Source organism: Oscarella lobularis, chromosome 1 (genome assembly GCF_947507565.1).
Source record: "Oscarella lobularis chromosome 1, ooOscLobu1.1, whole genome shotgun sequence".
NCBI lineage: Eukaryota > Metazoa > Porifera > Homoscleromorpha > Homosclerophorida > Oscarellidae > Oscarella > Oscarella lobularis.
Window position 1 is genome coordinate 1,708,169 of NC_089175.1, and position 25,334 is coordinate 1,733,502.

The 25,334-nt window shown below is 46.4% G+C and overlaps 7 protein-coding genes across 9 annotated transcripts; 3 read left to right on the plus strand and 4 right to left on the minus strand.

Annotated features, from left to right (window-relative positions):
- Positions 1–1,975: 1,975 nt before the first annotated feature.
- On the minus strand, positions 1,976–3,819 carry LOC136192455 (TNF receptor-associated factor 6-like). Of its 2 annotated transcripts, XR_010671147.1 has the most exons (7): positions 3,629–3,819; positions 3,516–3,582; positions 3,354–3,458; positions 3,160–3,305; positions 3,025–3,096; positions 2,888–2,971; positions 1,976–2,838 (listed from the first exon to the last, which is right to left on the minus strand). XR_010671147.1 is itself a non-coding variant. In XM_065981081.1 (4 exons), exons 1-4 carry the CDS (start codon positions 3,244–3,246, stop codon positions 2,224–2,226), a joined length of 858 nt encoding a protein of 285 aa, XP_065837153.1. In that variant the 5' UTR covers positions 3,247–3,283; the 3' UTR covers positions 1,976–2,223. The 2 variants fall into 2 exon arrangements, 1 of the variants encoding a protein (XP_065837153.1); XM_065981081.1 differs by lacking the exons at positions 3,354–3,458; positions 3,516–3,582; positions 3,629–3,819 and having other exon boundaries at positions 3,160–3,283.
- A 27-nt stretch (positions 3,820–3,846) lies between these two features.
- On the minus strand, positions 3,847–5,378 carry LOC136192390 (TNF receptor-associated factor 6-B-like). 2 transcript variants are annotated; one of them, XM_065980966.1, is made up of 7 exons: positions 5,146–5,378; positions 5,042–5,069; positions 4,837–4,986; positions 4,619–4,774; positions 4,491–4,562; positions 4,338–4,439; positions 3,847–4,286 (listed from the first exon to the last, which is right to left on the minus strand). In XM_065980966.1, the coding sequence occupies exons 1-7, from the start codon at positions 5,376–5,378 to the stop codon at positions 3,909–3,911; spliced, it is 1,119 nt and encodes a 372-aa protein (XP_065837038.1). In that variant the 3' UTR covers positions 3,847–3,908. The 2 variants fall into 2 exon arrangements, with proteins under 2 accessions (XP_065837038.1, XP_065837045.1); XM_065980973.1 differs by having other exon boundaries at positions 4,837–4,941; positions 5,003–5,069.
- LOC136192290 (alpha-1,3-mannosyl-glycoprotein 4-beta-N-acetylglucosaminyltransferase A-like) lies at positions 5,367–7,907 on the minus strand. The gene is made up of 11 exons (XM_065980827.1): positions 7,785–7,907; positions 7,379–7,714; positions 7,191–7,324; positions 6,932–6,978; positions 6,769–6,882; positions 6,647–6,722; positions 6,463–6,583; positions 6,278–6,408; positions 6,112–6,219; positions 5,851–6,044; positions 5,367–5,785 (listed from the first exon to the last, which is right to left on the minus strand). The coding sequence occupies exons 1-11, from the start codon at positions 7,879–7,881 to the stop codon at positions 5,509–5,511; spliced, it is 1,635 nt and encodes a 544-aa protein (XP_065836899.1). The 5' UTR covers positions 7,882–7,907; the 3' UTR covers positions 5,367–5,508.
- Positions 7,908–7,942: 35 nt separating this feature from the next.
- LOC136192209 (uncharacterized) lies at positions 7,943–11,228 on the plus strand. The gene is made up of 13 exons (XM_065980737.1): positions 7,943–8,113; positions 8,303–8,394; positions 8,448–8,699; positions 8,783–9,503; positions 9,553–9,607; positions 9,652–9,737; positions 9,818–9,928; positions 9,980–10,102; positions 10,158–10,222; positions 10,273–10,473; positions 10,535–10,631; positions 10,684–10,886; positions 10,952–11,228. The coding sequence occupies exons 1-13, from the start codon at positions 7,961–7,963 to the stop codon at positions 11,142–11,144; spliced, it is 2,352 nt and encodes a 783-aa protein (XP_065836809.1). The 5' UTR covers positions 7,943–7,960; the 3' UTR covers positions 11,145–11,228.
- On the plus strand, positions 11,195–12,774 carry LOC136192517 (uncharacterized). Its single transcript, XM_065981163.1, has 7 exons — positions 11,195–11,259; positions 11,320–11,440; positions 11,494–11,559; positions 11,609–11,656; positions 11,714–11,959; positions 12,026–12,126; positions 12,178–12,774. Exons 1-5 carry the CDS (start codon positions 11,195–11,197, stop codon positions 11,798–11,800), a joined length of 387 nt encoding a protein of 128 aa, XP_065837235.1. The 3' UTR covers positions 11,801–11,959; positions 12,026–12,126; positions 12,178–12,774.
- Positions 12,123–17,807, minus strand: LOC136192134 (transcriptional regulator ATRX-like). Its single transcript, XM_065980655.1, has 12 exons — positions 17,702–17,807; positions 17,590–17,653; positions 15,115–17,460; positions 14,854–14,994; positions 14,485–14,803; positions 14,256–14,431; positions 13,822–14,182; positions 13,456–13,744; positions 13,216–13,393; positions 13,060–13,092; positions 12,864–13,010; positions 12,123–12,813 (listed from the first exon to the last, which is right to left on the minus strand). The coding sequence occupies exons 1-12, from the start codon at positions 17,719–17,721 to the stop codon at positions 12,274–12,276; spliced, it is 4,614 nt and encodes a 1,537-aa protein (XP_065836727.1). The 5' UTR covers positions 17,722–17,807; the 3' UTR covers positions 12,123–12,273.
- Positions 17,808–17,950: 143 nt separating this feature from the next.
- On the plus strand, positions 17,951–25,293 carry LOC136192125 (C2 domain-containing protein 3-like). The gene is made up of 31 exons (XM_065980642.1): positions 17,951–17,994; positions 18,057–18,232; positions 18,287–18,357; positions 18,445–18,553; positions 18,615–18,719; positions 18,773–19,229; positions 19,284–19,461; positions 19,516–19,612; positions 19,663–19,769; positions 19,821–19,942; positions 19,996–20,118; positions 20,174–20,539; positions 20,595–20,693; positions 20,744–20,830; positions 20,881–20,985; positions 21,043–21,089; positions 21,157–21,344; positions 21,406–21,635; positions 21,684–21,809; positions 21,862–21,918; positions 21,972–22,040; positions 22,097–22,183; positions 22,240–22,401; positions 22,455–22,578; positions 22,629–22,946; positions 22,995–23,100; positions 23,155–23,280; positions 23,337–23,475; positions 23,525–23,867; positions 23,921–24,161; positions 24,209–25,293. Exons 2-31 carry the CDS (start codon positions 18,075–18,077, stop codon positions 25,152–25,154), a joined length of 5,493 nt encoding a protein of 1,830 aa, XP_065836714.1. The 5' UTR covers positions 17,951–17,994; positions 18,057–18,074; the 3' UTR covers positions 25,155–25,293.
- Positions 25,294–25,334: the final 41 nt, after the last annotated feature.

Sequence of the window (25,334 nt, forward strand, 5' to 3'; positions counted from 1 at the left end):
ATTTTTTCTTTGACGATTTTTTACGATTTTTTAAAAATCGTCATGACAATTTTTGCCTTGACGATTTTTGCCTTGACGATTTTTGCCTTGACGATTTTAAAAAATCGTCATGACGATTTTTACCTCTACGATTTTTAAAAATTGTTATGATGATTTTTTCTTTGACGATTTTTGCCTTGGCGATTTTTGCCTTGACGATTTTTCCTTAATGATTTTTAAAAATCGTCATGACAATTTTTAAAAATCGTCAAGGCAAAAATCGTCAAGGTAAAAATCGTCATGACGATTTTTAAAAATCGTCATGACGTTTTCAAAAATCGTCAAAGAAAAAATCATCATCACAATTTTTAAAAATTGTCAAGGGAAAAATCGTCAAGGGAAAAATCGTCAGGACGATTTTTAGAAATTGTCAAGGCAAAAATCGTCATGACGATTTTTAATAATGACGATTTTTAAAAATCCTCAAGGCAAAAATCGTCAAGGTAAAAATCGTCATGACTGTTTTTAAAAATTGTCAAGGTAAAAATCGTCATGACGATTTTTCGAAATCGTCTAGGCAAAAATCGTCATGACGATTTTTACCTCTACGATTTTTAAAAATTGTTATGATGATTTTTTCTTTGACGATTTTTGCCTTGGCGATTTTTGCCTTGACGATTTTTCCTTAATGATTTTTAAAAATCGTCATGACAATTTTTAAAAATCGTCAAGGCAAAAATCGTCAAGGTAAAAATCGTCATGACGATTTTTAAAAATCGTCATGACGTTTTTAAAAATCGTCAAAAAAAAAATCATCATCACAATTTTTAAAAATTGTTAAGGGAAAAATCGTCAAGGGAAAAATCGTCAAGACGATTTTTAGAAATTGTCAAGGCAAAAATCGTCATGACGATTTTTAATAATGACGATTTTTAAAAATCCTCAAGGCAAAAATCGTCAAGGTAAAAATCGTCATGACTGTTTTTAAAAATTGTCAAGGTAAAAATCGTCATGACGATTTTTCGAAATCGTCTAGGCAAAAATCGTCATGACGATTTTTATCATGGCGATTTTTAAAAATCCTCAAGGCAAAAATCGTCAAGGCAAAAATCGTCAAGGCAAAAATATTTCTGCTTACGCATGCGCACTGTAATTCTTTCAACACCACTTTTGCTCGCATCCATGAATTTTCGGGGTTTTCCGCCTGCTGCCTGTCCGCCAACCTTTTTATAACCCCGCCCTTCGGAAACAAACGGGTATCCCTTTGAGGGGGCCCACTAAAACTCCTGCGTAAAAAACCCACAACATACGGTCTTGGGTTTGTAGCAGTAAAATAAAATGTAAAGGCGTGATCAATCTGTATGATTGAGGAAGAGAAGAATACTTGATCATCGATGATAATATTCATCATCATCACCATCAAGTACTGTACCCTTCTCTTTTTTTCCTTCACGTTGCACTCTGCTTTATATTTTACTGTTACACCTGCAATTTCATGCAAGACAAACCGAGACATTTTTCCAAACTAAAACTTGTTCTTTTTCTTCTTCTGCTCACACATTCGACTGACTCGGGGTGTGAATAATCTAAAGAAGGACGTGAATCGAGTCTCGGGTTTGAAAAATTCCTCGAGGAAGAATCTGATTCTTGACGTGAAGTAAACCAGTACGCCACGCCCAGAGCACCACCCACGACCAACAACCAACCGATATCATCAGAAGAAAAGTGCGTTTGTTGGCGTGGATAGAGCCCCGGGTTTGAATAAAGGAAATGTGATGATCCCTTGTCGTTTTGACGGAACCAGTAGTAGTACGCCGCGCTCACTGCTGCACTACCCAAGGATAAAAGCCAACGCTTCATCACCAAGTAAAAAAATTCGGTTGCTGTCGTTTCTAGAAGCAGTTTCCACCTATAGACGACTAAACGGCAGACGTGAACGGCAAGGGACCCGGGAAATTCCCTTTTTTCCACTAATACCCGGATTTTCAGCCTGTGATCGGCTTACTCTACCGAAAAACGACGTCATAGCTTAGACCGCTGCGCAAAAAAAGGAACTGATTGAATTTCACTCTCCGAAATAAAGTGAAATGATGCAGGAACAGTTGTTGGTGGCTATAGATTTGTCTTCCTAAGAATGAATTTGTCCCCGTCTGTGTCAACCATCACGTACGAGAGAGAAATTAACGGGCATGACATACATACTGTAAACGCACTAATTAATTAATTAACCTCGCCCTACCGTCATCAACCAAAAAATCCCTTTGGCGCCGCCCCCCTAAACGGCTTAGACTTCGACTCTTTGGGCCCAAAAGTCTTCGACGCTCTGGACCCAAAAGTCTTAGACACTTTGGGCGGTTCGCGATCAAACAGCAGCGTCGGTTTCCAACTGGACGACACCGGTTCAAACGGTTGCTCCTCCTTGGGCGTCAGCGCCTCCTCAAACTGCCGCGGCGCCTCCATACACTGCTTCCTGGAATACGGATTCTGCCCAAACAGCAGCGGCGGTTGCTCCTCCTCAAACAGCTGTGGTTGCACTTCTTCAAACTGCCGCGGCGCCAGTTGCACCTCCTTGAACTTCAATTCTATTTCTTTGGCTTGCTTAGAAAAATCTCCTCTGAGTGATTTCAAAGCGAGTCCCATTTCAGAGTTCTCGCTCTGAAGTTTTCTATTTGCCTTCTGCAGTTCTTTGATTTTGCAGTCAGCCGTATTCTGTTGACTTCGCAACGCTTCCTGTAAATTCTTGATTTTGCAGTCAGCCTTCTTTTGCTCAGTTTGCAATGAAACAAGATTGTTAAAAAGAAGCTGCTGATGACTGACTACGGCATCAGACATATGAGCATTCATTTCTTTTCTTATCACCTGCAGCAAACTTGAACAAGCCCAAACGGTTGATATGCATATACCAAACCTTTTCGTGGCATCCTATTGTCGCATATTGGCACGGGAGAGTAGAATAAGGACAATTTCCTTCTTCACTTATGTGGTCAAACATCTTGAAACAATGCACTACGTATAATTAACTAAACCAAAATAAGCTGAACGCACCTCTCTTCGGGGCAATTCTTCATTACACAGTTCACATGGTATAGTCACAAACTCACAGTCCTTCACATGATTCTTAAGAATAACAAGAATTAGACTTACATTGGTTAAATAATTAATTAATTAAAAGGTCTTCACTTCCATGTCTTTGTATTCATTTAGCAGTCCACAGAAAAGACAAGGAATTTGCCGTCTAAGGCAAATATGTGACACATGAAACGGCATCTTTCCTCTAGCCACGAGATCGTCACATTTGCAAGGCACCTTCACGTCTCAATGTGAGGCTAAAAGACCCACTCTAGACGTCATCCCAAACTGAACCCTTTTCCTACTTCATAATCTCGAAGTTGCCCATTCCACTCGCATCCATCGGCAGCGTTGGAGCAAACCACTTTAGTCGAGAGAACCTTTCGCCTCACGTTAGCGTCAGCAAAGACCTAAAATAAAGTGACGTCAAAGTAAGTGTACCGTGGACGTCTACGTCGAAAGCGAGCCTTGTCAGGAGAAATCATCTCTTTGTCTAGCGGACACGAAAAGAGATCGCCCCTTTTTTGAGCGGTCCTAAAGAAGGCTCGAGTCACTAGACTCTTTTCGCATTATTTATCACTTCGCAGTTTCTTCGAAGCATCCTCTGCAGAACAAATGACCGCATTCTGTTTGGACGGGATCTCGGAGGGCACAAAGGCAAATAGGGCACTCTAGATCCTTGTCCAACGCCTCCACAAACGGAGCCGCATAGCCACCGGCCATCTTGGAATAAACGACGCTTGCGTGACGGAAACCAAAAGTCATTAGCATACAGATGAGATTACGAAAAAGAGACAATTAGAATTGCTCGAGTTGCTGTATTGACCACATGTTAATCCTAGGTATGTGCTCTGTTACTTTCACGGTCTATCAAGTCTACCGGTGGCCTGTGGAGGTGGTTTGGGAGGCTGCGAACTCTCTAAAGAATGTGTATCTGATAATGGAGAAGCCGGTATAGATTTTTTTCTTCTTGAAGGCACTGATTGCTTCCGAGACTCAGTGGTGAATGAGGACTTTCTTGGAAAATGCGGCAAGCTTTCTGTATCAGTGTGAAATTCTGGAATGGCCCTTGTCCTGCTAAGTTCACTCTGCAAACGCAATTTAGCCTTCTGCAACGAGCAGATTTGCTTGTTGGCTTTCTGAAGCTCTCTGCGCATTTCAAGAACGTTCTCAAACAGAAGCTTTTGATGGTAAACAACTGCATTCGAAATGTGGGTGTCCATGTCTTTCGGCAGTACCTGCATAAAATTTATAATCCTTCAATTATAAGTCTATTTAATTGAACTAACTTTTTCACCGCACCCTATTGCAGCGTATTGACAGGGGAAAACAGCATGGCGCTTCTTTTGTTTATGAAGGCTGGGGCAATCTCCTTGAACGTGTTCAAGCATCTACGTATATTCATTTTTGAAAGGAGAGACAGCTATATACATATGTCATACGTCCTTTCGGAGCATTTCTTTTCCACACAATTCACACGAAACAGTCACGCCATTGCAGACTTCCAAATGTTTCTTGTACGGAGAAAAAGAGCCTACACGGTGACGCCAACTAAAGCATTGCACTGTACCCGCATATCTCTGTGCTCTTCAATCGAGCCGCAAAAACCGCACGCCAATTTTCGTTGAACGCAAAACTTTGATTGATGCAAGCCCATATCTTTTCTGGCAATAAGCTCGTCACATTGACACGGCACCTTATCAAAATCACATTCTTTAATGTGAGCCTATAGGGGTGAAGGGTTTTCTATTAATTAAAGAAAGCGAGTCACATCAATTAGCGTCTTACGTCGTAATCTTTAAGCTGGCCAACCCAGCTGCAGTCATATTCCTTGTTCGTACAGAGCACTTGGGTCGAGAGAAGCTTTCGTCTGGTACGAACATCAGGAAAAACCTGATTTGTAGAGCACATGTAGACGTCAATGGAGAGTCCAAAACGCTACATATTACACAACCTTATCAACAGACACGATCCCTTTATCTATGGGACAAACCAACGGCTCTCCTTTCACTTGAAAATCCCTAAAACGCGACTCAAAATGACCCCAAACACGAATGTCATCCAGACGAAAACGCATCTCCCTAAAACAAGCCTCACCTCGCCATTTCGTCGAAACAGACCATGCAGAACAAATGACCGCATTCCGTTTGCACGGGATCTCGCAGAAGGCAAAGGCAAATTGGACACTCCAGCTCCTTGTCCAACGGCTCCACGAACGACGCCGTGTAGCCGCCGACGTTTCCACAGCGCACGGCCATCGCTTCGCCGTCGAAAACACCTCGTACGTGAGTGAGAACGACGATCGGAAATAGCACTAGTTCGGCTGACATTTTTTTATTCTGTACTGAAAAATCTCGAGCGTTAATTATTTATATTAGAATTTGACAACTAAAGTTTGTGAGGTCAGCTCGAGTTTATGTTCTCTCGCCCGTATAACTGGAGATCGCGTCAACGAAGTCCCTACCTTTTCCAGTGAAAGTTAACTTGCCGAATAATTACCCACGCTTTGGCCTCGGACAAAAACGTTAGAACGACGCTCGACAGCGGACCGACGGACTCGTCGACGGAACACTCGGCAATGCCTTTACTATCGAACTCGCACAGAGTGACGGGAGCCGCTTTCTCGTCCTCGACGGGCATTACGTGTTTCGAGCTGTCCCCACCTCTGTGTCCTTTAACGGTCACGTCAGTGCAAATGTCGCCGGGATGATCATTGCTACCCGAATAGATGACCACTCTATAGAAAGGGTCCCCACCCCCCTTCGTTGCGTTTTTCTCTACTCGCTCGTATCTTCTTCTTACTTTGTCAACGTGACCGGATTCTCGAAGTCGAACGATATGTGGTCGTCTTTCTTTGGCGTCATCGCCCAGAAGAAGTCTCTTCCCAGATAAACTTGATCGAGCGTGTGGTGTTGATACGGCTCTGTGCTCGTGCTGAGTCGTGCCGGGGGATTTATAAACGGGGGAGGCATGGGATTCTTCTTGAAGTCTTTGTCCTAGGACACGCGATAGACGTGAGAGAGTGAGCGAATATATATGAGAATTTCACACGACGCGCCTTACTTTCAGTTTCTGGATTTTTCCTTTCAAAGATGAATGCTGACCGATGTGTTGGAATAGCGACGGTTTGTAACGTACTCTGACTTTCGCTTTTTCTTTGCCGCACATTTTCTAATTCAAGAAGAGACGTCTCCTAGACAATGAAAACGATGCGTTCGCGCTCTTATACCATATCTTGCTCCGGATGGCAAACTTTGACGAATAGAAAATGATCCAGAAGCCAATCGATGGGCTTATCTTTGTGAAACATGAGAAAAAAGCTCGTCAACTTGGGAATGTCGTCCGATCGAAACAATTTTCCTAAAAAGACGTCTACTCTTTCGACGCGAAAAAAAAGAGGAAAAAAATTCCCACCAATGAAACCGAGCGCCGAAAATTCCAAGAGAATCCACGACGGATTAGACGCGGACTGCTGCTGAGCGAAAGCCATGACGCTCGAAGGAAAACCGGGCGTGCTAATGACATCGTCCTCAACCTAAAAGAGAGAACCCAGCCAATAAATAGTAGAGAAATGAAGAGGTCGGCCGAGACGACTTGCTTGCAAATAGTAAACTGCTTTCTTGTAGGCGTACGTCATCAGAAAGGCGTAGTCGAGATTCTGCTTCGTTCGCCATCTAGAAAAAAAGAGTAATTTATTTTCGCCGTTTTTTTTGTGCTCACTGAACGCGCTCGAGAGGATCGCCGAACGTCAGCGGAAGCAATTTCATGTCCGGGTAATAGCTGGCAGGCGGAACGATGATTTCGAGCAGTCCTGAATTCAGTTCAATGGAAAACCTGTACGACGCCGATGAGTCAAGCCAACGCCAGTGAGAAGAACCCTTACTTCGATTCTATCTTCGCTATCTCTTCTTTACAATAATCTTGATCGAGCTAGGGAAGATAAGGGTATTAGTACGTAAAGGACTACGTGCCTAAGAGCTACTGTACGTATTGTGGGGAATACTCTATAATATGATATTATTGTTTATTCGACTCCTTTGGGTAAATCCCAAACGAGTTCGAGAGAAATTTCGCCTGGCAACTATCACCGGTGTCCCAAGATAATTTCGAAGTTTGTACTAAACTCTGGGGCGTGTTCTTACTTCCGCTATCATGAGTATAACAACGGCATCCTGTTTTTCGTCGCTTGACATCGCAGTGAATAGAGACTGTAGAGTGTCGTGCAAATACTCCTGAACGTCGCGCCGTATCGTCGGTATCCCAATAGCCAAGGAAACTAAATGATCATTTCTTTTCACGCGCACGACCACGCCCCCGCAAAACCACAAACCTCCTTGTCGGTCTTTCGAGACACAAATGGCCGGCTTCAGAGAGTTCGCGTTGGTCACGTGATCCATTCCGGCGATCAAACCAGTGACATTTTTTCGTCCGTCTTTCGACGACGCCGTCTTTCCCCACGTCATGACGGCGCGTTGTCCGTCGTCGCCGCCGCCGCCGCGCGATCGATCGATCGTCGCGACGAGACGCCTCAGATCGACGAGATCTTTCGATCGATCGTTGCTCTGCGCCACCGCGCGACGAACGCGCCATTCGAGATCGGCGAGACGCGCCGAGTCGACGACGTCGTCCGACGATTGGCCGACGTCGAATTTTTCTCCAGCTTCGTCTGGGAAATAAAATGATGAGGTGAATGGGATCGGAACCGCCCCACTTTCTCCATCAATTCTTCCGCTTACTGCGATGGCTATTAGTTGCGAAGTACAACGTAAAGAAGATGAGAAGGCAGCCAAATGCAATGAAGAGCGGCGATCGGCGAAACTGGACGATTTTCATGTGACGTTGACACAAAAAAAAGGAAGTTAATTTCAACTTCGTGAACTGTAGGCCAGGCCTACCTAGGCTAGCGCGCGTGATGTTTTTTGTTTGTGCTTTCGTCTCCTGCTTCTTGCTGGTTCGGACCGGCTTTGGAGCTTTTCCTCCGTCGGTTGACTGTCAGTCGGAGCCGCAGAAAGGCTACAAATTCTGCGATCCGTCTCTGACACCCGAAGAGCGAGCGTCGGATCTGGTAAAGGATGAAAGCAGTTTGCGCTCTTGAAACTGTTATTTTGCAACTTCTAAAGCCATTTCAATGGCCAAATATACAGTAGTCGACAGTAGTCGCGATTGGAGTCTCAATTCGTGTACCACTCACGTGCACGTGCACGTGCACACATCAAATAGCGAATACGCCTCTTTACAATTCGTTTTCGCTCAGGTATCGAAACTGACAACAGATGAAGCAATCCAACAAACGTGGACCATAGCCCCAGCCATATCTCGCCTTGGCATTAAAGCATACAATTGGAGGTAAAGTAAAGGGTTACAACTATTCATAATAATGAATTAATAATAAACAACAGATCAAACTGCTTGCATGGATGGTCGGCATCAGGCGGCCACTGGGACTCCAATCTCACGTGGACCGTCTTTCCCGCCCCTATGAACCTCGGCGCCACATTTGACATAGACCTAGTTAAGAAAGTTGGCCAAGCAACATCAGATGAGGGCCGCGCTCTCCACAACGTAATGCTTCAAAAGTACGATGGAGAGAGCACGGAAGCCGCCGCTCTCAACTGCTTCAGTCCCAACGTCAATCTCCTCCGAGACCCAAGGCAAGATATATAAAAGTCCAATTACATTATATATGAATATATGTAACTTGGAAAGTAGCTACATTCAATAACGTTTCTTTTAGATGGGGTCGCGCGGAAGAGACGTTCGGGGAGGATCCGTACGTCTTGTCCCAGATCGGTGTCGCCTATTCGAGAGGTCTCCAAGAAGGCGACAATCCTCACTACCTGAAAGTCGTCGCCTGCGCGAAGCACTACGTCGTTCACAGCGGACGCGACAACGATCGATCTCACTTCATAGCCAATACGACGATGCACGATTTGTACGATACCTATTTGCCGGCATTCAAGTCCCAAATCATCGGAGCGAAAGTGGGTCAAATCATGCCGGCCTACAGTTCGGTTCGATGTTCCGGCTCCCCCGACGGAGCTCCCGATTGCGCGAACAAATTCCTCCTTCGGACGGTACTTCGCGAGCAGTTCGGCGGCTATAACGTTTCCGTGTGCTCTGACAATGGGGGCGTGGGCATGGTGTACAAAACGCATCACTACGTGTCGACGGCTGAGGATGCAGCCGCTGTCAGCATGAACGCGAGCACGGATTTGGACTTGGGACACGATGCGATATATAGCAATAATCTCGGTCCCGCGCTCAAGGACGGAAAAGTTCAATTGGAGACGATACAGGAGTCGGTGTGGAGGAATTTCTATTGGAGAATACGTCTGGGAGACTTTGATCCCGCCGAGATGGTTCCTTATCAGTCGATTGGGGCCGATCATTTGGACACGAAAGCGAGTCAGGCACTCAATTTGCTCTCGGCTCAAGAATCAATTGTTTTGCTGAAGGTAACGCAAATGTAAAATAGATCATTTTCGTGATAGACCGTTTGTTTAGAATGAAGGAAACATGTTACCTCTAAAGACGAATTTGAAGAGAATAGCCGTGATAGGTCAGTTTACCGTAAGTCGTGCACGCACTGACATTTTTTCAAAGGCCCTAACGCCGCTGATGAGCACGTTCTATTGTCCAACTATGCGGGAATTCCATCTACAGTCGTATCTGTCATGGAAGGAATCAATGTAGGTCTAGTCTAATATCACGTTGCGTTTGAATTTGCAGATGACCCGTTTGTATTCTGATATCTATTCTTTCATTTAAGATGACTGTGTCCAGTGGGACGTACATTGCCAGTGCAAAGGGCTGCAAGGATACCCATTGCTCTGACAAGAAGGATTTTGACGACGCTCTCAAAGCAGCTCAAGGAGCCGACGTAGGACACGCAGTTTCAGTCAGTCCTTCGCTCTCAGTCTCTCTTTTTAAGGTTGCCATAATGGTTATGGGACTGAGTGGAAGTCTCGAGGGAGAAGGACACGATCGCGATCCAACAAAGTGCGAAGATACGACGATGGACACGATAGGACTTCCAGGCTGCCAACACGACCTCGTAAGTCAAAATATCTATTATGCTTAATTAATACCCATTGTAATAACTTACCCAGATCCAAGCAGTGGCAGCCACAAAAGTACCAATAGTCCTTGTTCTGATGAACGGAGGTCCACTATCGTAAGCGAATAATAGCTCTCTTTCATCTCAGCTCCAGTGTCTCTCAATAGTATTTCGTGGGAGAAAGACAACGTTCCCGCTATCATTGACGCTTTCTATCCGGGCGCCCTAGGCGGTCAAGCCGTCGCCGACGTTCTCTTCGGACAATACAATCCGGGCGGACGCATGCCCGTCACGACGTACATGGGAGAAAAAGACCTTCCCGTCGTCGAGAACTACAACATGTCATTTCCACCGGGACGCACTTACAAGTAGAAAGAAATGACTAGATAAGAGACAAACGTTGATTATTATTATTATTATTATGTGCAGGTACTTCACTGGGGAACCTCTGTATCCATTTGGCTATGGGCTGTCGTATACGACGTTTGAATATAGCGGTCTTTCGCTTTCCAGTTCAACGTTGAAGGTATCAAACTGAGTATTGGATTCACGTTTATCCTATTTATTTTCTCATCTAGACTTGTGATTCTCTGATGGTCTCTGCTATGATCAACAATACGGGTAAAATGGATGGTGACGAAGTCGCTCAACTCTACTTGGCATTTTCACCGAAGTCGCCCTTGTCCTATCCCGTTCCTTTACGAGTTCTTGTCGGGTTTCAACGTCTCACCATCAAAGCGGGCGATTCCGCTTCGCTGAAATTCACCGTTGATCCATACGAGTAAAAATAATTTCGAATTTTTAATTAATTAATTAAAATGATTGGAATTTTTGTTTTGCTCTCAGTATGACGGTGGTCAACGAGAAAGGAGAGCGCGTGCTCAACCCGGGATCGTTTAGCGTCCACCTTGGAGGCCAACAGCCCGTGTCTGGAACAACGGGCATCCTTAGTGGATCTTTCAGCCTGACGGGCGATATGATGCCCATCAGCGGATGCCCTCACGCCAAGAAGTGCATGGGTTGTCTTCCAGTGCCATAAACTATTTTTCTTCTGATTTTTTTGTATGTTGGTCTTTCGTCCGTGTGTCTATGTTGATATCCGGGATGTTATTCCGGGGCAGGATGTCGAAGAAGAAAAAGCAGGATGCCGCCAAGTAGGTTGCCGTACTAGATTCTGAAGTGCGTCGACTTACCTTGAAGTCGCTTTTTGTGAGGACATCTCCTGTCTACGGCTTCGTAGCGTCGGACGCCAAAAGCAAAGCCGAAAGCACCCTAAATAGCGATATAGCACGTGAAGAAGGCAAAGAACTTTGGCTCATACGAGTGCCTTATAACGTGAGTGCAACTGGGCGCAGCGTTGCGTTCATACGACGCTGTTTGCCTCGCAGACGGACTTGACGGCTCTTAGGGGAGCTGTGATACGGGAGAAGAAAACCGTCAATATCAAAACGAAAGTAAAACAGAAATTCTATCGTGCAACATTCGATCAAACAATTTAAAAAGGGAGGCGAAAACAAAGACTGTGACGTTCAAATCACCGGAATAGGAAAAGTAACTTTGTTTAGTGTGTTCTAATTCATTTATGAACTAATGAAAAATTAAATTTAGCGGTCACCGCCAGATAAAATTGGCTTGGTACCGAATAACAGCAGTCCTTTGTTATCTCAAGGCACGTCACTGATTTTTGAACGTTAAATTTTCTCTAGTCTTTTACTTCAGTGAGCTTTGCTGGAAATCTAAGTCTAACTTATTGCATACCGTCACCTGAATCTACTCCGTTAACCAGCCTTCTTACGCCTCAACCGCCGTCCGTTCCCGATGGGCTAAAACCTCGCTGGAAACCGTTCGGATGGCGTACGCATTTCATACAGTTTTCTGTTCGTCTCATCTCCAAATTCATAAAAGTCTCGTTTTGCGCAGGGAGTCCTTCAGATGTTCCACGGACTAAAGCCGCAGCAGCAAAGGTTGCGAGAAAACGAAAAAGGAAAACGGAGGACGCGAAGGCAAACACGTCGCCTAAGGTAAAAACGGAATTCAATCCGCAACATTTAACACCTAACTCTTCTCTCCAGAAGGCAAAAAGTTAAACCGAATTACACAACTCCAGTAACGGAATACTCTATCACTAACAGCAGCTGAAATTCCTATTAAATTGTCAAGAGCAGCCTTTAGTTACCTGGCCACCTGCCTTGCAGCTGCTGCAGCCACTCGGGTCTCTTCGAGATCACCCACTGAAACACGTTCGGTTGCAAACGCCTCAACGCCATCGGAAACTCAGCGCTCTTCTGCTGTCTCACCGTCTCTAAACGAAATAGTAATTCATAACCACTAAGCTGATGCCCGAGCCCGAAGATGGCGGAGTTGGCGGAGTGGGCAGAGGCGTGAACGGCGGAGGCGACAGAGGCACCGGGGACAGCGGCAGCGACGCCCTGATTCGGCAAATTCCACGGCGTTAGCGGTTGGGCGGCCGCCTGAAGGCGAGCTCGTTCCTGCTCGAACTGCATTTGCCTTTGACGCATGTCTATCAATTGCTTTTCGCGCTCGACGTCGCGCATCTCCTTCTCGCGTTGATAGCCTTCCCACGCCTGCTTCTTTTCCTCTTCGGTCAGATGCTCCTCTTCGCGATCGCGAAGGAGGGTGTTGTGATCCTGATAGCGAATTATGTATTGCGGTTGAAGTTTTTCCAGAACGACGGTGAGCAGGGGGTCCTAAGGGCGAGTGTTATCGTTCGTGTGTGTTGACGCCGTCGATTCCGTACCTTTGGCGGGACTTGGTCCGCATCCGGTTTAGCACTCTCGATCGCTTTCGCATCAAAACGAAAGAGTTCCGCCAAATCGGCCATAGTAAAATGACGTTCGATTTGACGCTCGTCGACGACGCGATGAGAAAGCGACGTTTTCGTCACCTAAAATTCCAATATTTGTTATTAGACGAGCTAGGGCTTAGTTCAAGACCTGTCGATCATACACTCGCTCCTCCATGGTGCCCTGAACAGAAGAAAGAGATTAATCTCTTAGCTGATCTGCTGTTAACATGCATAGGGAATTTGCTACGCTGTATGGTGGGTTCATGCATACATGTGATGTAGATGTACATCTATGACTATTTACCTGTGCTACCAGGCGATACACGAAGACTTCTTTGAGCTGGCCAAACCGATACGTGCGAAAAAGCGACTGGGTGTCGTACGACGGATTCCACGAGACGTCGAAAATGACGACGCGATTCGCTGCCGCTAAATTAATTCCCAACGATCCGGCTTTGGTCGAGATCAAGAAGACTCGCAATCTAAATAAACGTCGTCATCATCACTCGAATCGAACCGCGATCTCGCGCGCGCGACGACGAACCTGCGATTCTTTTTCTTATTAAAATTCTGCGCCCACATGCGACGCGCGTCCGGGTCCGTCGATCCGTCAATGCGATAATAGTCGAGTCCGACGCACATGCTCGGCTCGTTGTCTTGAAGGTAGGCTTCGACGAGATTCAGAAGGAGGATGCTTTGACTGAAAACTAGAACTTTGTCATCGATTGCTTCGGCGTTGCGAATGATCTCCATGAGTATGACCAATTTGGAGCCCAACTCCAGGTCCTTTTCGTCGTCTTCGCCTATCAAATCGTCGTACCAGGGTGTAGCGTCTGTTAGAAAAAAGGAAAACGTCCTTAGGCTCATACGACTACAATTATTTCGTCTCGTAGTATCAAAATAGCATCACCTTTTTCCTCTTCGTCGTTCCTAAGTCCTGCTACTTCATCGTCGCTATCCGCCGGTTTCGCCTTCTCTGAACCGCTCGTCTCTTCGTCGTCGTCAATGAACTCCTTCATCGCCTGTTGCTGCTCTCGCTCTTCTTCCCTCAATTTCGACAGCCACGGATGAGACCAGATGCGCATCAGTTCGTGATACGACTTGAAGATCCCCGCTACTTTATTGCTGTCGGCAATGCTCTCGCCGTCTTGACCCACTACCATGCCCAAGAAGCGACTGTACAACTTTATCTGCAGCGGCGTCATGCGAACGTAGATGACGTATTCGTGCAACGGCGGCAAGTATTGCAGAAGGACGGAATAATCTCTCCTCTATAAAAACACGTTATGAATAGGTATGTGGCGTACATACAGAGGATTGGGTGCCCTTGTTCTCCATTCTCACCTGTACGCACGTCGACAAGAGTTTGTGCAGGACGTGCGAACGCGCTTTCATCAGTTTGACGTCAAACGCAGTCGAATCGGAGTGCTGCCCATTTCGTATGGGATTCGCAAAGCGATTGTGAAACTCGTTGCTCGACCCAAGCAAATTCGGTTTCACGAAATTCACCATGGTATAATCTTAATTTGTAAACATTTAAAGAGGCGATAGATTTGTGATCGAAAGGTCGTACATTCGTTGAGGTTGTTCTGGAGAGGCGTGCCGGTCAGCACGATGCGTCGCAGGGTGCGAATCTGGTTCATGCACTGCGACAATTGCGAATCGTAATTCCGAAGGACGTGACCTTCGTCGCAAAGGACGACGTCCGGACCGGGATCGCGCAGCATTTTGCGAAAACGCTCGCGCGTCTCTCTGTCGCGAACGCGCTTACCCAGACACAGATTTCGATACATCTCGTAGCCAATGATGAGAAGACCGCCAGAATGATGCCACCGCTCCAGTTGACGAAGTCGCTTCTCGTTTCCACCCTTCACCAAATGAACGACGAATTTCTGCAAAAAGGAAGTGAGATTTGAACGCGTATCCAACTGCTGTTTTTTACGTCCGGTCGGTAATCTTCTGGCACCCAGCGATCGTACTCGTCGATCCAGACGTTAATGGCGTTTACCGGAGCGACGACCATAATTCGACGCAAGCCGAGCAAGTCGCGATTCCGCCACACCAAATCGACGACAGTTAAAGCCTAAAGAAATCCGATAATACGTAATGTAATGACTGCAATTAAAAAATCAAGGATTATCAGAGCCCCCATCATATCTTTCGTGATCAAAGACCAATGACCCATCCCTTTCTCTGTCCTCACCTGTATGGTTTTTCCGAGACCCATGCAATGAGCTAGAATGCAACCCGAACCGCGCCGTTTTTTCACCATATCCACAGACTCAAAAACGGAATCCCACACAAACTGGACACCTTCAGTCTGATGCGGCTTCAACTCCTTCATCATGTAGTCGCTCACTTCCAGCACGACCTTTGACTGATCCTTGACATCCGTTTCCAATACCAGTCGCGGTGCGGCTTTTTTCGGCGACAGCCACTTCTGTCGATCCTTCTCCAATTTTTTCAATCGCTCAGCTTTCTCCTGCTCCTCCTTCTGCGCCCGTTTCGTTTCGTCTCTCAACTTGTCGTCGCTCAACACCTTTCGAATATTACGACGTCCGCGCTTTGCTTGAGAATTCCCGTCTTCTTCTTCTTCTTCTTCTTCTTCTTCCTCCTCCTCCTCCTCCTCGTTTTCGGAAGAGCTATCCAGTAAAATTACAGCTGGTTTCTTTTTCTTTTTCTTTTTCGGCCGTTTAATTTCCTCTTCGTCTTCGTCTTCCTCTTCCTCTTCCTCGTCTTCGTCTTCGTCATCTTCCTCTTTTTGCTTGTCTCTCTTTCTCACTAACAGGTTCATTGTGCGCGCCTCTTTCACAGGAAACTCGTCGCTGCTCTCGTCACTGCTTTCCGAATTGGAACTCGAATCAGACGACGCCGTATTTCCAATTTTTTTAACTAAGGTCGACGCATTCGCTCTGCTTGTCTCCGCCGCGCCGGTGTCTTTCTTCGCTTGGGCCATTCTCTTTGCTCTCAACCGCTCCAGTATTGCTTTCGCTCCAAATCGTTCTGGCTTCAAAAGCGCCGCGTCCGATTTCTCCAAAGACGTGTGACTATGACTCGCCATCTCTGCAGTCCGACTGCGAGTGCGCGTGGGAATTGTAAACGTTGACCCTTTCGTCAATCCAGGATCTTTTGCCTCTTTGAGTAAATCATCAACCTCCTCCAAAGCACTTGAATGAGATGATTTGTCATCATCATCATCATCATCATTATCATCATCATCATCATCATCATCATCACCAACGTCGTCGTCGTCGCCGCCGTCATTGTCGCCGTCGCCGTCGCCGTCGCCAGCGGCGTCGTCGTCACCATTAACGCTGCTTTCCTCAATAACTCTTTTTTTCGTCTGTGTCGACTGACCAACTTTCGTCGTTTTTCCTATTTCTCGCCCGGATTCTGATGAATCGCTTCGAATTGACGTTTTTTTGAGCACTCTCTTCTTCTTAAAATCTTTTCTAGCATTTACATTTACATCGGATACTTCTGAAGGAGATTCGGATTTCTTCACGTCGCCGCTATCATTGCTCTCTACAACCTTTCTTTTTCTCGACATTGTAGAGTGACCAGGTTCTGCTACCTTCTCTTCCTCCGACTCTGACGATGTTGAGTCGATTGTAATAGGCGTCAACTTCGACGTTACCTTGGGATATTTACGTTTTCTGTTCATAGGCGTTTTCGATTTAGACTTTGAACGTCGGTGGCGTTCCTCCTCTTTTTCTTTGTCTGCTCTTGCTGGGCCTTCCTCCTCTTTTTCTTTGTCTGCTCTAGCAGGGCCTTCCTCCTCTTTTTCTTTGTCTGCTCTTGCTGGGCCATCTTTTATCTGTTCTGAGTGTTTCCCCTGTTCTCCTTTCTTTGTCTTAGACAAAGCAGAATAGGAAGAACTTGAGCCTGAGTCCACATCAGCATCGCTTGATGGTAAGGTCCTGGCATGCCTCGGCCCAGCAGACTTCCTTGCCGTCTGATGTTGCAAAGGTAAAGGTGAATCCATTTTCTTCTTGATTCCCATCTCGCCTTTCGACGAGTCAAATGAATACGGAATTTTTTCGACAACAGGAACCAACATTCGATATTTCGTAATAGGTTCGCCCGAACGTGAGGATTGAGCCTTCGGTACAATTGCCTCATCTTCTGACACTCTTAGTGGTGTATCAACACCTTCATACGGAGCTGAAATTTCGCTCGAACTTTCCTGTTTGTCGTCCACGCCTTCGCGCTGCGGAGATGAGGTTTCACTCAAATTTTCCGACTTCTCGTCTTGACTTGAACGGACAGGAGAACGCTCTGTCAATTTGGCTCCATCTTCCTTGCCAGTCCGCACGTCCTCGTCAATTACATAGAGCGTAGAACCAGCGGTAAAAGAAATTTCCGGTGACGTCACATCCATAGGCAATGACGGCTCATTTTCCCGGATGATGTTAAGCCCCTCCTCCTCCTGGTTGATAACAACAGTTCTAGACACCTCCCTGGCACATTCCTGGATACATTCCTCCTCTCCGGCACACTCTTTTTCATTATCACAATTTGGAACATTTTTCTCAACTTCGTCACAAGTCTAAATTTAAAATATTAATATCAATTACAAAGTTGATATCAAATCCGTTGATTTCAAAAAACATGCCCAAATATGGAAATTAGAGCAAACAAAAACAAATCTGCAAAGAGAACGTTGAAAAAGCCTTACGTTTAGCCTTGGGTTTAGCCCAACAAGTAACGAAAGTCTTTCAACGACTGAAGAAAGTGTTTTACTAAGAGAAGAATGTCGTCGTCGGAAAAACAACTTTCAGGCCACGTACCGAGGCTCCTGTCGAAGCATTATAGTCTTCTGGAGTCTTGAAGAGTCTTGCCGTCGTAAACTCCAGACGAAAACCGGAGAAATCGATTGCGCTTTTTCTGCGGTTCGGTTACGCACGCTAGAGAAGGAAGGTCCCGGACATTTCTGACGTAAGATCTGAAAAGACAGCGCAGACTGCCATTTCTGACTTACTCTCCAAACTAAAGTTGTAGATTGAGCACACAATCTGCCAAATAGCTACGCTGATTGGCGCAAAAAGCAAAAGCACATACGGGAGTGCAAAACAGCATCCGGGTGATACGTGAAGCGCCTATTTCTCACAAAACATCGTGAAACTCGAGTATTTGATCTCGCAGACGCTAAAAGCAAGGCCCATGAGTTCCAGCCTTCCACCCTATGTCTCGGGATTAATCCGCGGTCACGTCGATCTGTCCGTATCGAATCTCGAATGGACGGATCGACGCTTCGCGTCGCCGCACGCCGTCTTTCTCGTCCAATGGTGGGGCCAAAAGACGTGGAGTACAATTGTAAGGTATGATTCTGTACAAAATCCGTGCGGTTGCTCGTTGAATTCCATCGAACTCAGACCCAACGCCAAAAAAACGGCCTCGTTTGAAATTCGATGTGGCATGAAGCAGTTTTCTGCTTACTTAGCTGATATCCATGTAGACACAATAGTAAGAATAGGAGTAGATACTAAGTTGCTGACAAAAACGGTTCCGTTATCCTTGACTAACATCTCACATATGGGCTCTCTCGTATTGAAATGCGTCAAAGCTCCCGGAAGAAAAAGCTTTGGCGTCGTGAGAATATCCGATATAGCGTCTCTTGTCAATACGCGGAATATATCCAGGTGACGAGAATCTCACCCTTTCCCTTTTTTATTTGTAAACTCCTTTTCTCGTTCTTCTCAGACGATTTCCGGTGACGTCTATACGCGACGAGACGACTCGTCTCGGTAGTGTAGACGTAAATATTAGACTTCATTTTGACGACGAGATAAGCGTAAGAACCGCAACGTAAGCCAATGCCTGGCATCTCATGACACGTCTCCCTAGAAGAGTTCTTATAGACGTGAACCGACGAAATCAGTCGTGAGTGACACGGAAGTCGTTCCAAGCCATCCTGCGGGGCCATCCTCTGACTCGATGGCCATCCAGCAAGATGCCGGCACTTCTCAGGATCGAGACCTATTGTCCGTTTTGATGGATAAGGGGCAGCGTTTGCGCGAGGCTATGATCGTTTCGTCGCTCAAGGATTCGCGCGGCTCCGGCGTTCTTTCGTCGATGCCGCCGCCGCCGCCTGCCGCAGTCGATGCGCCGCTGGTGCACGAAAGCGTCGGAGCTGTAGCGAAAGAAGAGGCGGGCTTTAGAGTGGAAGACGTGCTGCTGGAACACGCGGAAAGGGAACGCGATTTGTGGGCGGAAAGCGACGACGACGACGACGAAGTAGTCGATGCTTTGAGCGAGTCGGATGATCCTCTTCGTGACGACTCTTTACTGACCGATCTCTTCTACCAGGCGACGAAGGCACGCGCATAGAAGCCTATAAAACATATATTAGTTTTGTTCATGAGTGCGTAGAAAAAAGTTGAGAACGATGACCAGTGCGAATCTGAATTGTCAATTGAAGAAGACGCGGAAAGCGTGCCCAAGCGTATTGCTAGGGAAAAGGAGAAGATGATCGTGGTTGAGAGAAATAGAGATGCTGTCTTATTGGCGTCTGATGACGACGAGTCTTCGTTCAATGACGAATCGACTGGTTTGTGCTCGTAATATAAACGAATTTATTCGCGAGTAATTTTTTTCTGAACAGATTACCTAGATAGGGAACTTTTGACTTTACTGGGGAGAATCGATACCGCTCGCATCAAGATAAATCGTCTCGTTTTTTCACGTGATAAAGATCACCCGTAAGTTTGTGTAATTTAGATTTTTATTCAGTTTAAGACGTCGGCTCTAGGGATCAGTATTTCGTTGAGTATCACTTCCCGGTGTCCGCTGTTTCCGTGCAAGGGAAGAGCCATTCGGAATCGATTCGAATTAGGGCCAAAAAGTGTCAAGACGGAGGTGAGATTCCATCCCTTAATTTATTGAGGCTTCATCCTTTCTTTTTCCTAGCGGTACTGTTTAGTCATCGCTCGGCTTTTCCTGTCGTTTTTCATAAACGGGTCATTGACAAATGGCTCGGATCATCTATTCGCTTTCTCGTCTACTCTCGCGCTCGTGTCTCCCAAAAACAGGTACACCCAAGTCACAGTGTCTTTTTCAGCGAGTTCCAAGCATTTCTTATTAGTCTGCGCTTCTTGGCGAAGGCAAACTTCCCCTTAGACGCGTTCTATTGGCGGACAGCTTTCAATTTTCTACGTCTGTTCCTATTCTTTCAGAGGACCGACCCTCCTCTATTGCCCACTTGGAAGTAAGCGAAGCCATCATCATTTACATCTTTCTCTCTAAGAGAGTTTGCCTTGCAGGTTTGCTTGCAATTAACAGCCGCGAAAAGTTCTCGATTCGACGAAGCCAACGCAGTCGCTTGGGAAAATCGTCGTACCGAGAAAGCGCGCGAACAGCGAAAGAAACGACTCATACCACCGGGAAAAATAACGATAGCGTCTTTCATAGCATCGTCTTCGTCGGGGGGTCGACTAACGACTTCCTCGACGGAATCTCAGGGACTTCCCTTGAGCCTTCTCTTGTGCATATCGGAGGGTCGGAAGTTGCGTGCGAGTTCGACGAGAGGCAATCTGTACGTCGTTTGCCGATCGACGATTTGGGACGATTTGATTCAATCGCGCGTCTGTTGGGGAAGCGACGAGAATCCTCGCTTTCGACTCAGACAGGTAGTTTCATTTGAAAATGGTTTTTGTTTTATTTTTTCGTGAAGAGGTGCTATAGATTTATCCCATTGTCTTGACTTCGAAATTCGTCTGGTCGTTGCGTGCCGGTCTCGTTATCGTCGAGATGTGGAATAAGCGTTCCAACAGTCAAGATCAGGTCCGATTACGAGTACCCATGCCAACGTTACTAGGTAGCACTTTTCATAGCTCGTAGGCCTGCTCAAGTTGTCTCTCAATCATTTCTACGCGACGTGTCGCGATCCGGAATTAATGCAGCTATTTCTCAAAGCGAAAGTATTGCATGCTTCGGTACACTAACTCAGCGATTGAGTTCGCTTTTATAGTATCCTCTGGTGGGCGCCGATGGATGGTGTCCCATCGTGAATCCTCTCACAGGGCAAGAAGCCGGCGATCTAAACGTTTTATTGGCAATCGGATCTTACGAGCAAGTGAGAGAAAAGGCGAATAAGAAATTTGAATTCTGAAAATGTGACGTCGTTGCTTAGGTACGGTATTTGGAAGGGCAACGGAAAGAGCAATTTGAAGCTCCTAGGTGCATGCAGGCGGCACTGTATTTGATAAGTCACGCAACAAACAGGTGTTTCTCTTCTATTGCGCAGTGCTGAAGAAAAAGATTCGTCGTCTCCCTCGGATGAAACATTAGGTGGAGACAGCCATCAGTTTTCCATTGCACTGGAATCCGTGTCCAATTCTGCCGTGTCGACGTCGGTGTGGGGCGAAGCAGACTGCTTCGTGCAATACAGCTTTCCCTGCGAGTCGAGTCAGCACCAAAACAAAGATCGCGAAGGTTCGGTAGATATATTTTGCAAAGCTGAACTTTTGGAATTAAAAGATGGGTGTTTTTCTAGGTCTTCGCTTGCTTTTGCGGCAATATCGTACCGCTTGTCTTCTTTGCTTGCCTGAAGTCAACGTGAAATCTTCGTTTCATCACGCGTTCGTTGTGCCGAGAGGACGTTCTATACAGGGCGATATTCAGACGGCATTCGTTCGTCAACAGGCTTCTCAGCAGGCCAGTGTTGTTTTCGAGATGTGGAAAAGATTCTATGTGCCTAATATACGCGATCAACTCGTGGCCAAGGCGAGATAACGGAAAGGAATGTCGAGTTTGGCGTAGAATTTCTTCTAGGCTTTTCTTCCACTCTCTAAATTGCTGGCACTGGTGACGATGCACAAGGAAGGAGGAGGCCCAAGTCGACAGCATCACGTATTGACGCTTAAGTCCGTGGAAAGTCTGAAGGCTGGAGCAAATGAAGTAGAGCGAGTTTTTTTCTAGTTAGATTATTTTGGTGCATGTTTCTTTTAAGGAAGTTGGTTCTTTGTCCCTTTCAATCGGCTACAACAAGCGTGCCGTTGACGGAACAGTACGTCAGCTACAGTTTTCCTTCTTTCGTCACAAACGATACTCCTTCTTCAGGAAGTTACTAGTGGAAACGGCAAAGCAATAAACATTCGTATGGGAATTCTAAAGGCGACCGGTCTCAAGGTAAGATACGGTGCACTTGGAATTTTATCGCAACGAACTCTTTTGTGTGTACCTAGACTCTAGCAGAGATGGCTTCAAAAGAAACGGAATTTTGCTACGACGGTGGTCTCAACGTTTACGTCAGTTGCGCCTTGTTTCACAACGTAACTTCCTAAGGCATCCTTGTCACTCACCTCGCGGTCTAAACCTATCTCTCCAGGAGAAACGAAAAACGAAAATCGTTGCCAAGACCTTTTCTCCAAAATTCTCATACTTTATCGAATTCTCACTGATGCTTCTTCTGTCGCCTGACCAGCAGCAGCCACTCGACGAACGATTCATAACCGAGGAGCAGTTTATCCACGGCAACATAACGTTAGAGGTTAGTAGAATTTCAGAAGTGAAATAGTATGTCTCCACACATTCTCGAAATAGGTGTACCATCGTCCTGTAACCGGTTTGATTAGCCGCATTCCATCGGGACTAGAGACTCGCTCTCAAGATATTTTTCTGGGTACAGCGCTGGTTCCTCTGATCAGTTTATTAACGGACACCGAAGGTCAGCCGGGTCTCTCTCTTTGTGCGATACAAACGTAGATCGTCCTATAGGCGAAGGCTCTTGGTTTCCCATTTTTCCGCCTCACGCTTCCGCCGAGACGTCGTCTCGTGGGCTCGCCGGATTGAGTGCGTCTCTCACGTTTGCGTCGCCGTCGACGCGCGTTGCCGTTCTGCGTCGTCTCGCCGGAACGGACGTGCGGATCAACGACGCCTTGGATCGGTTCGTCGCCGCAGAAATATCGGTCGACGAGACAAGGGAAAAATTGAATTATCAACTCGGCGTAAAAGTGAAACGAATCCAATTGCCGTTTGCTACGCTGCCGGAAAATTCGAAAAGAATCCTCGTCAAGTGTAGAATATTAAATAAGGGTATGTCACAGGAGTAACGCGTCCCCACAGAGTCACCAATTTACGTAGAAAATATCCTCGTTGACGAGTTTCTATCCAATTCTCCCGAGAGTCGTCTTGACGTTAATTCCTCTATGACTTTTTGGAAATTCAAGGATGCTTTTTCGTTTCGAAGGTAGAATATTTGATGAGCGGCATTCTTTGATCAGATGGGTTTTTTTTTCCCAAGGGCTTTTGAGTCTGCCTGCTTCGAGTTACGAGTCTTTGTCGTTTCGAGTGACAACCTGTCGCGAGAGACGTTTATTGGCTCAGCGAATCTTCTTCCCTGTCAAATACTCAAAGACGGAATAGTCAGGTAGGACCAGCTTTATGCATGTATGGTACGACGCCTTGATTTTTTTTCTGCGCAAGCGGAGAGACGCCTGTTTTCCGATCAAATGTCGATAGTCTCGAAAATGCTTCCATACGCCTTCTAGCCAAGTTGGAAGAAGGCTCCGACGCAGAGGAGTACGATGACGACGACGGCGATGACGACGTCTCTGTAACAGAGGTAAGCCGAGTCGTCGCACAACCCGAACGCCGCTACAGTGACCACTTAGACAAGCAGGGAAGATTCTCCAGTGCCGAAAGCTTCCGATTCGCCGCCTTCAGTAGAAGAATCGCCAATAGCATTTGGCGACTCGCACCAACAAAAAGACACGTTTGTTGCTGTCGTTGCAGTGCTAAAGGCACTTCACATCGATCCCGGTTTGGATGCAGCTAGAGAGGGCTTACTGATTCGATGCAGTGCGTCGGATTCGCACAGCTTTTGCACGCGCGTAAAACCTTTCGCGAGAGCCGTCGAATGGAACGAGACGTTTCGGATGACCCTACCTCGAGTGTTTCTCACCTGTGGCCGCTATTTCTTGACGTTCGATCTCATTCACGTTAATGCAAAGGACGGTCAGCTTCTCCTCCGTCTCTCTTTATGTATTACGCTATCGCTTGTTTTCTAGAAACCGAATGTTTTGGTTCTGCTTCCGTTGAACTGACTCCTATTTCAGCTGGCCTCGCGGAAATCTGCGGCTGGTACAATCTCTCCGATAAGGCCGGTTGCGATCGAGGTCAGTTGCAAGTGAGGGTACTTGCTGAACGAGAAGAAGGCAGTTGCGATCTGATGAACGACAGAGGGTTCGGTCAAAAAGCGGTCGACGCTTTGCTTACTGGCGAATCGTCCTCGCTGTTTGATCAGCTCAGGTTCGACACTTGCCCTTGTGACCGCTGATGCACTGAGTATTGTCTAGGAAACGAATGGCCGATCTGGACGAATTGCAAAAGAGTTTGCTTTGCAATCAAAGACTCGTCGAGGAGGAAGAGGAGGGGGAGGCGAACGATAAAAGGACAACGTGTCCGTCGCCGCTGCCGCATATCAACGAAGAATCGCTCTGCTCTAGTGATCTGGATTTATTTTCTAGGAGCGCTTCTCCCGTCGCTCCTGAGTTAGGAGATTACGAGTCGGAAAATGAACGTCCTCTGCAGCTGTCGTCACCGGTAGCGGTTACGCGGAGTGAGGACGACGATTCTGTTCGAAGCAGCTTGAGTCCAAGCGAGAATGAAGAAGACGGAGATCTGACTGACGTCAGTAGCCTTGTCTTGGATTCAAACGAAGAAAGCAATGAAAGAGAGAGACTTCTAGAAGAGGTGGAGAATTTGGCTGAACAACCGCCGGTTTCTGCAAACAACGAGGAGGAACATTTGCAGGGACTGGAAGCGACAGAAGCGGCTGTTTCTCTAAGGGAAATTGAACTACCAGGGAGTAATGATAGGGAGAATTCATCTGCTTCTACCCTGTCGACTATGTCTTTTGAAGAAGAGAACGACTCCAAGAGGCAGACTGAAGAAAAGGAACGACACGAACAGGTGAACGCTAGTGAGACTACGGCTTCTATTTTGGCTCAGGGCGGTCAAACGAGAGCAACTCCTTTATTTTTCATGTCGACTGATCAACTGGAGGAAAATATGCGACGACTCAAGTCGCGAATCAACGATTTGACGACAGAATTGGAAAAGACGTGTCTAGGAGAGTCGTCTGAAGATCCACGTCGTGAGCATACTCAGCGCTCTCTTCTTGCTGATGCTCGCGAGAGAATAAAAACGCGAGCACCTCTAACAAGAGCTTCTCTAACAAGCACAATTCAAAATGTCAGTAGACTATCAGAAATATTCCACGGTCAAACTGTACCAAACTAGTAACGTTTTGTACAGTACTGTAGATGTATAGTTAGGTGCGAAAGTGTACAGGTATGTGAGCCGCTTTATAGTTTTAGGCACCTCTGGAGAAACGTTAGTTTCTGCTTGTATCTAATTTGATCTTGTTTGTCAAATTGAATTGCTGAGGAGAAGGAAGAAGCTATTGCAAAATGAGGTCGA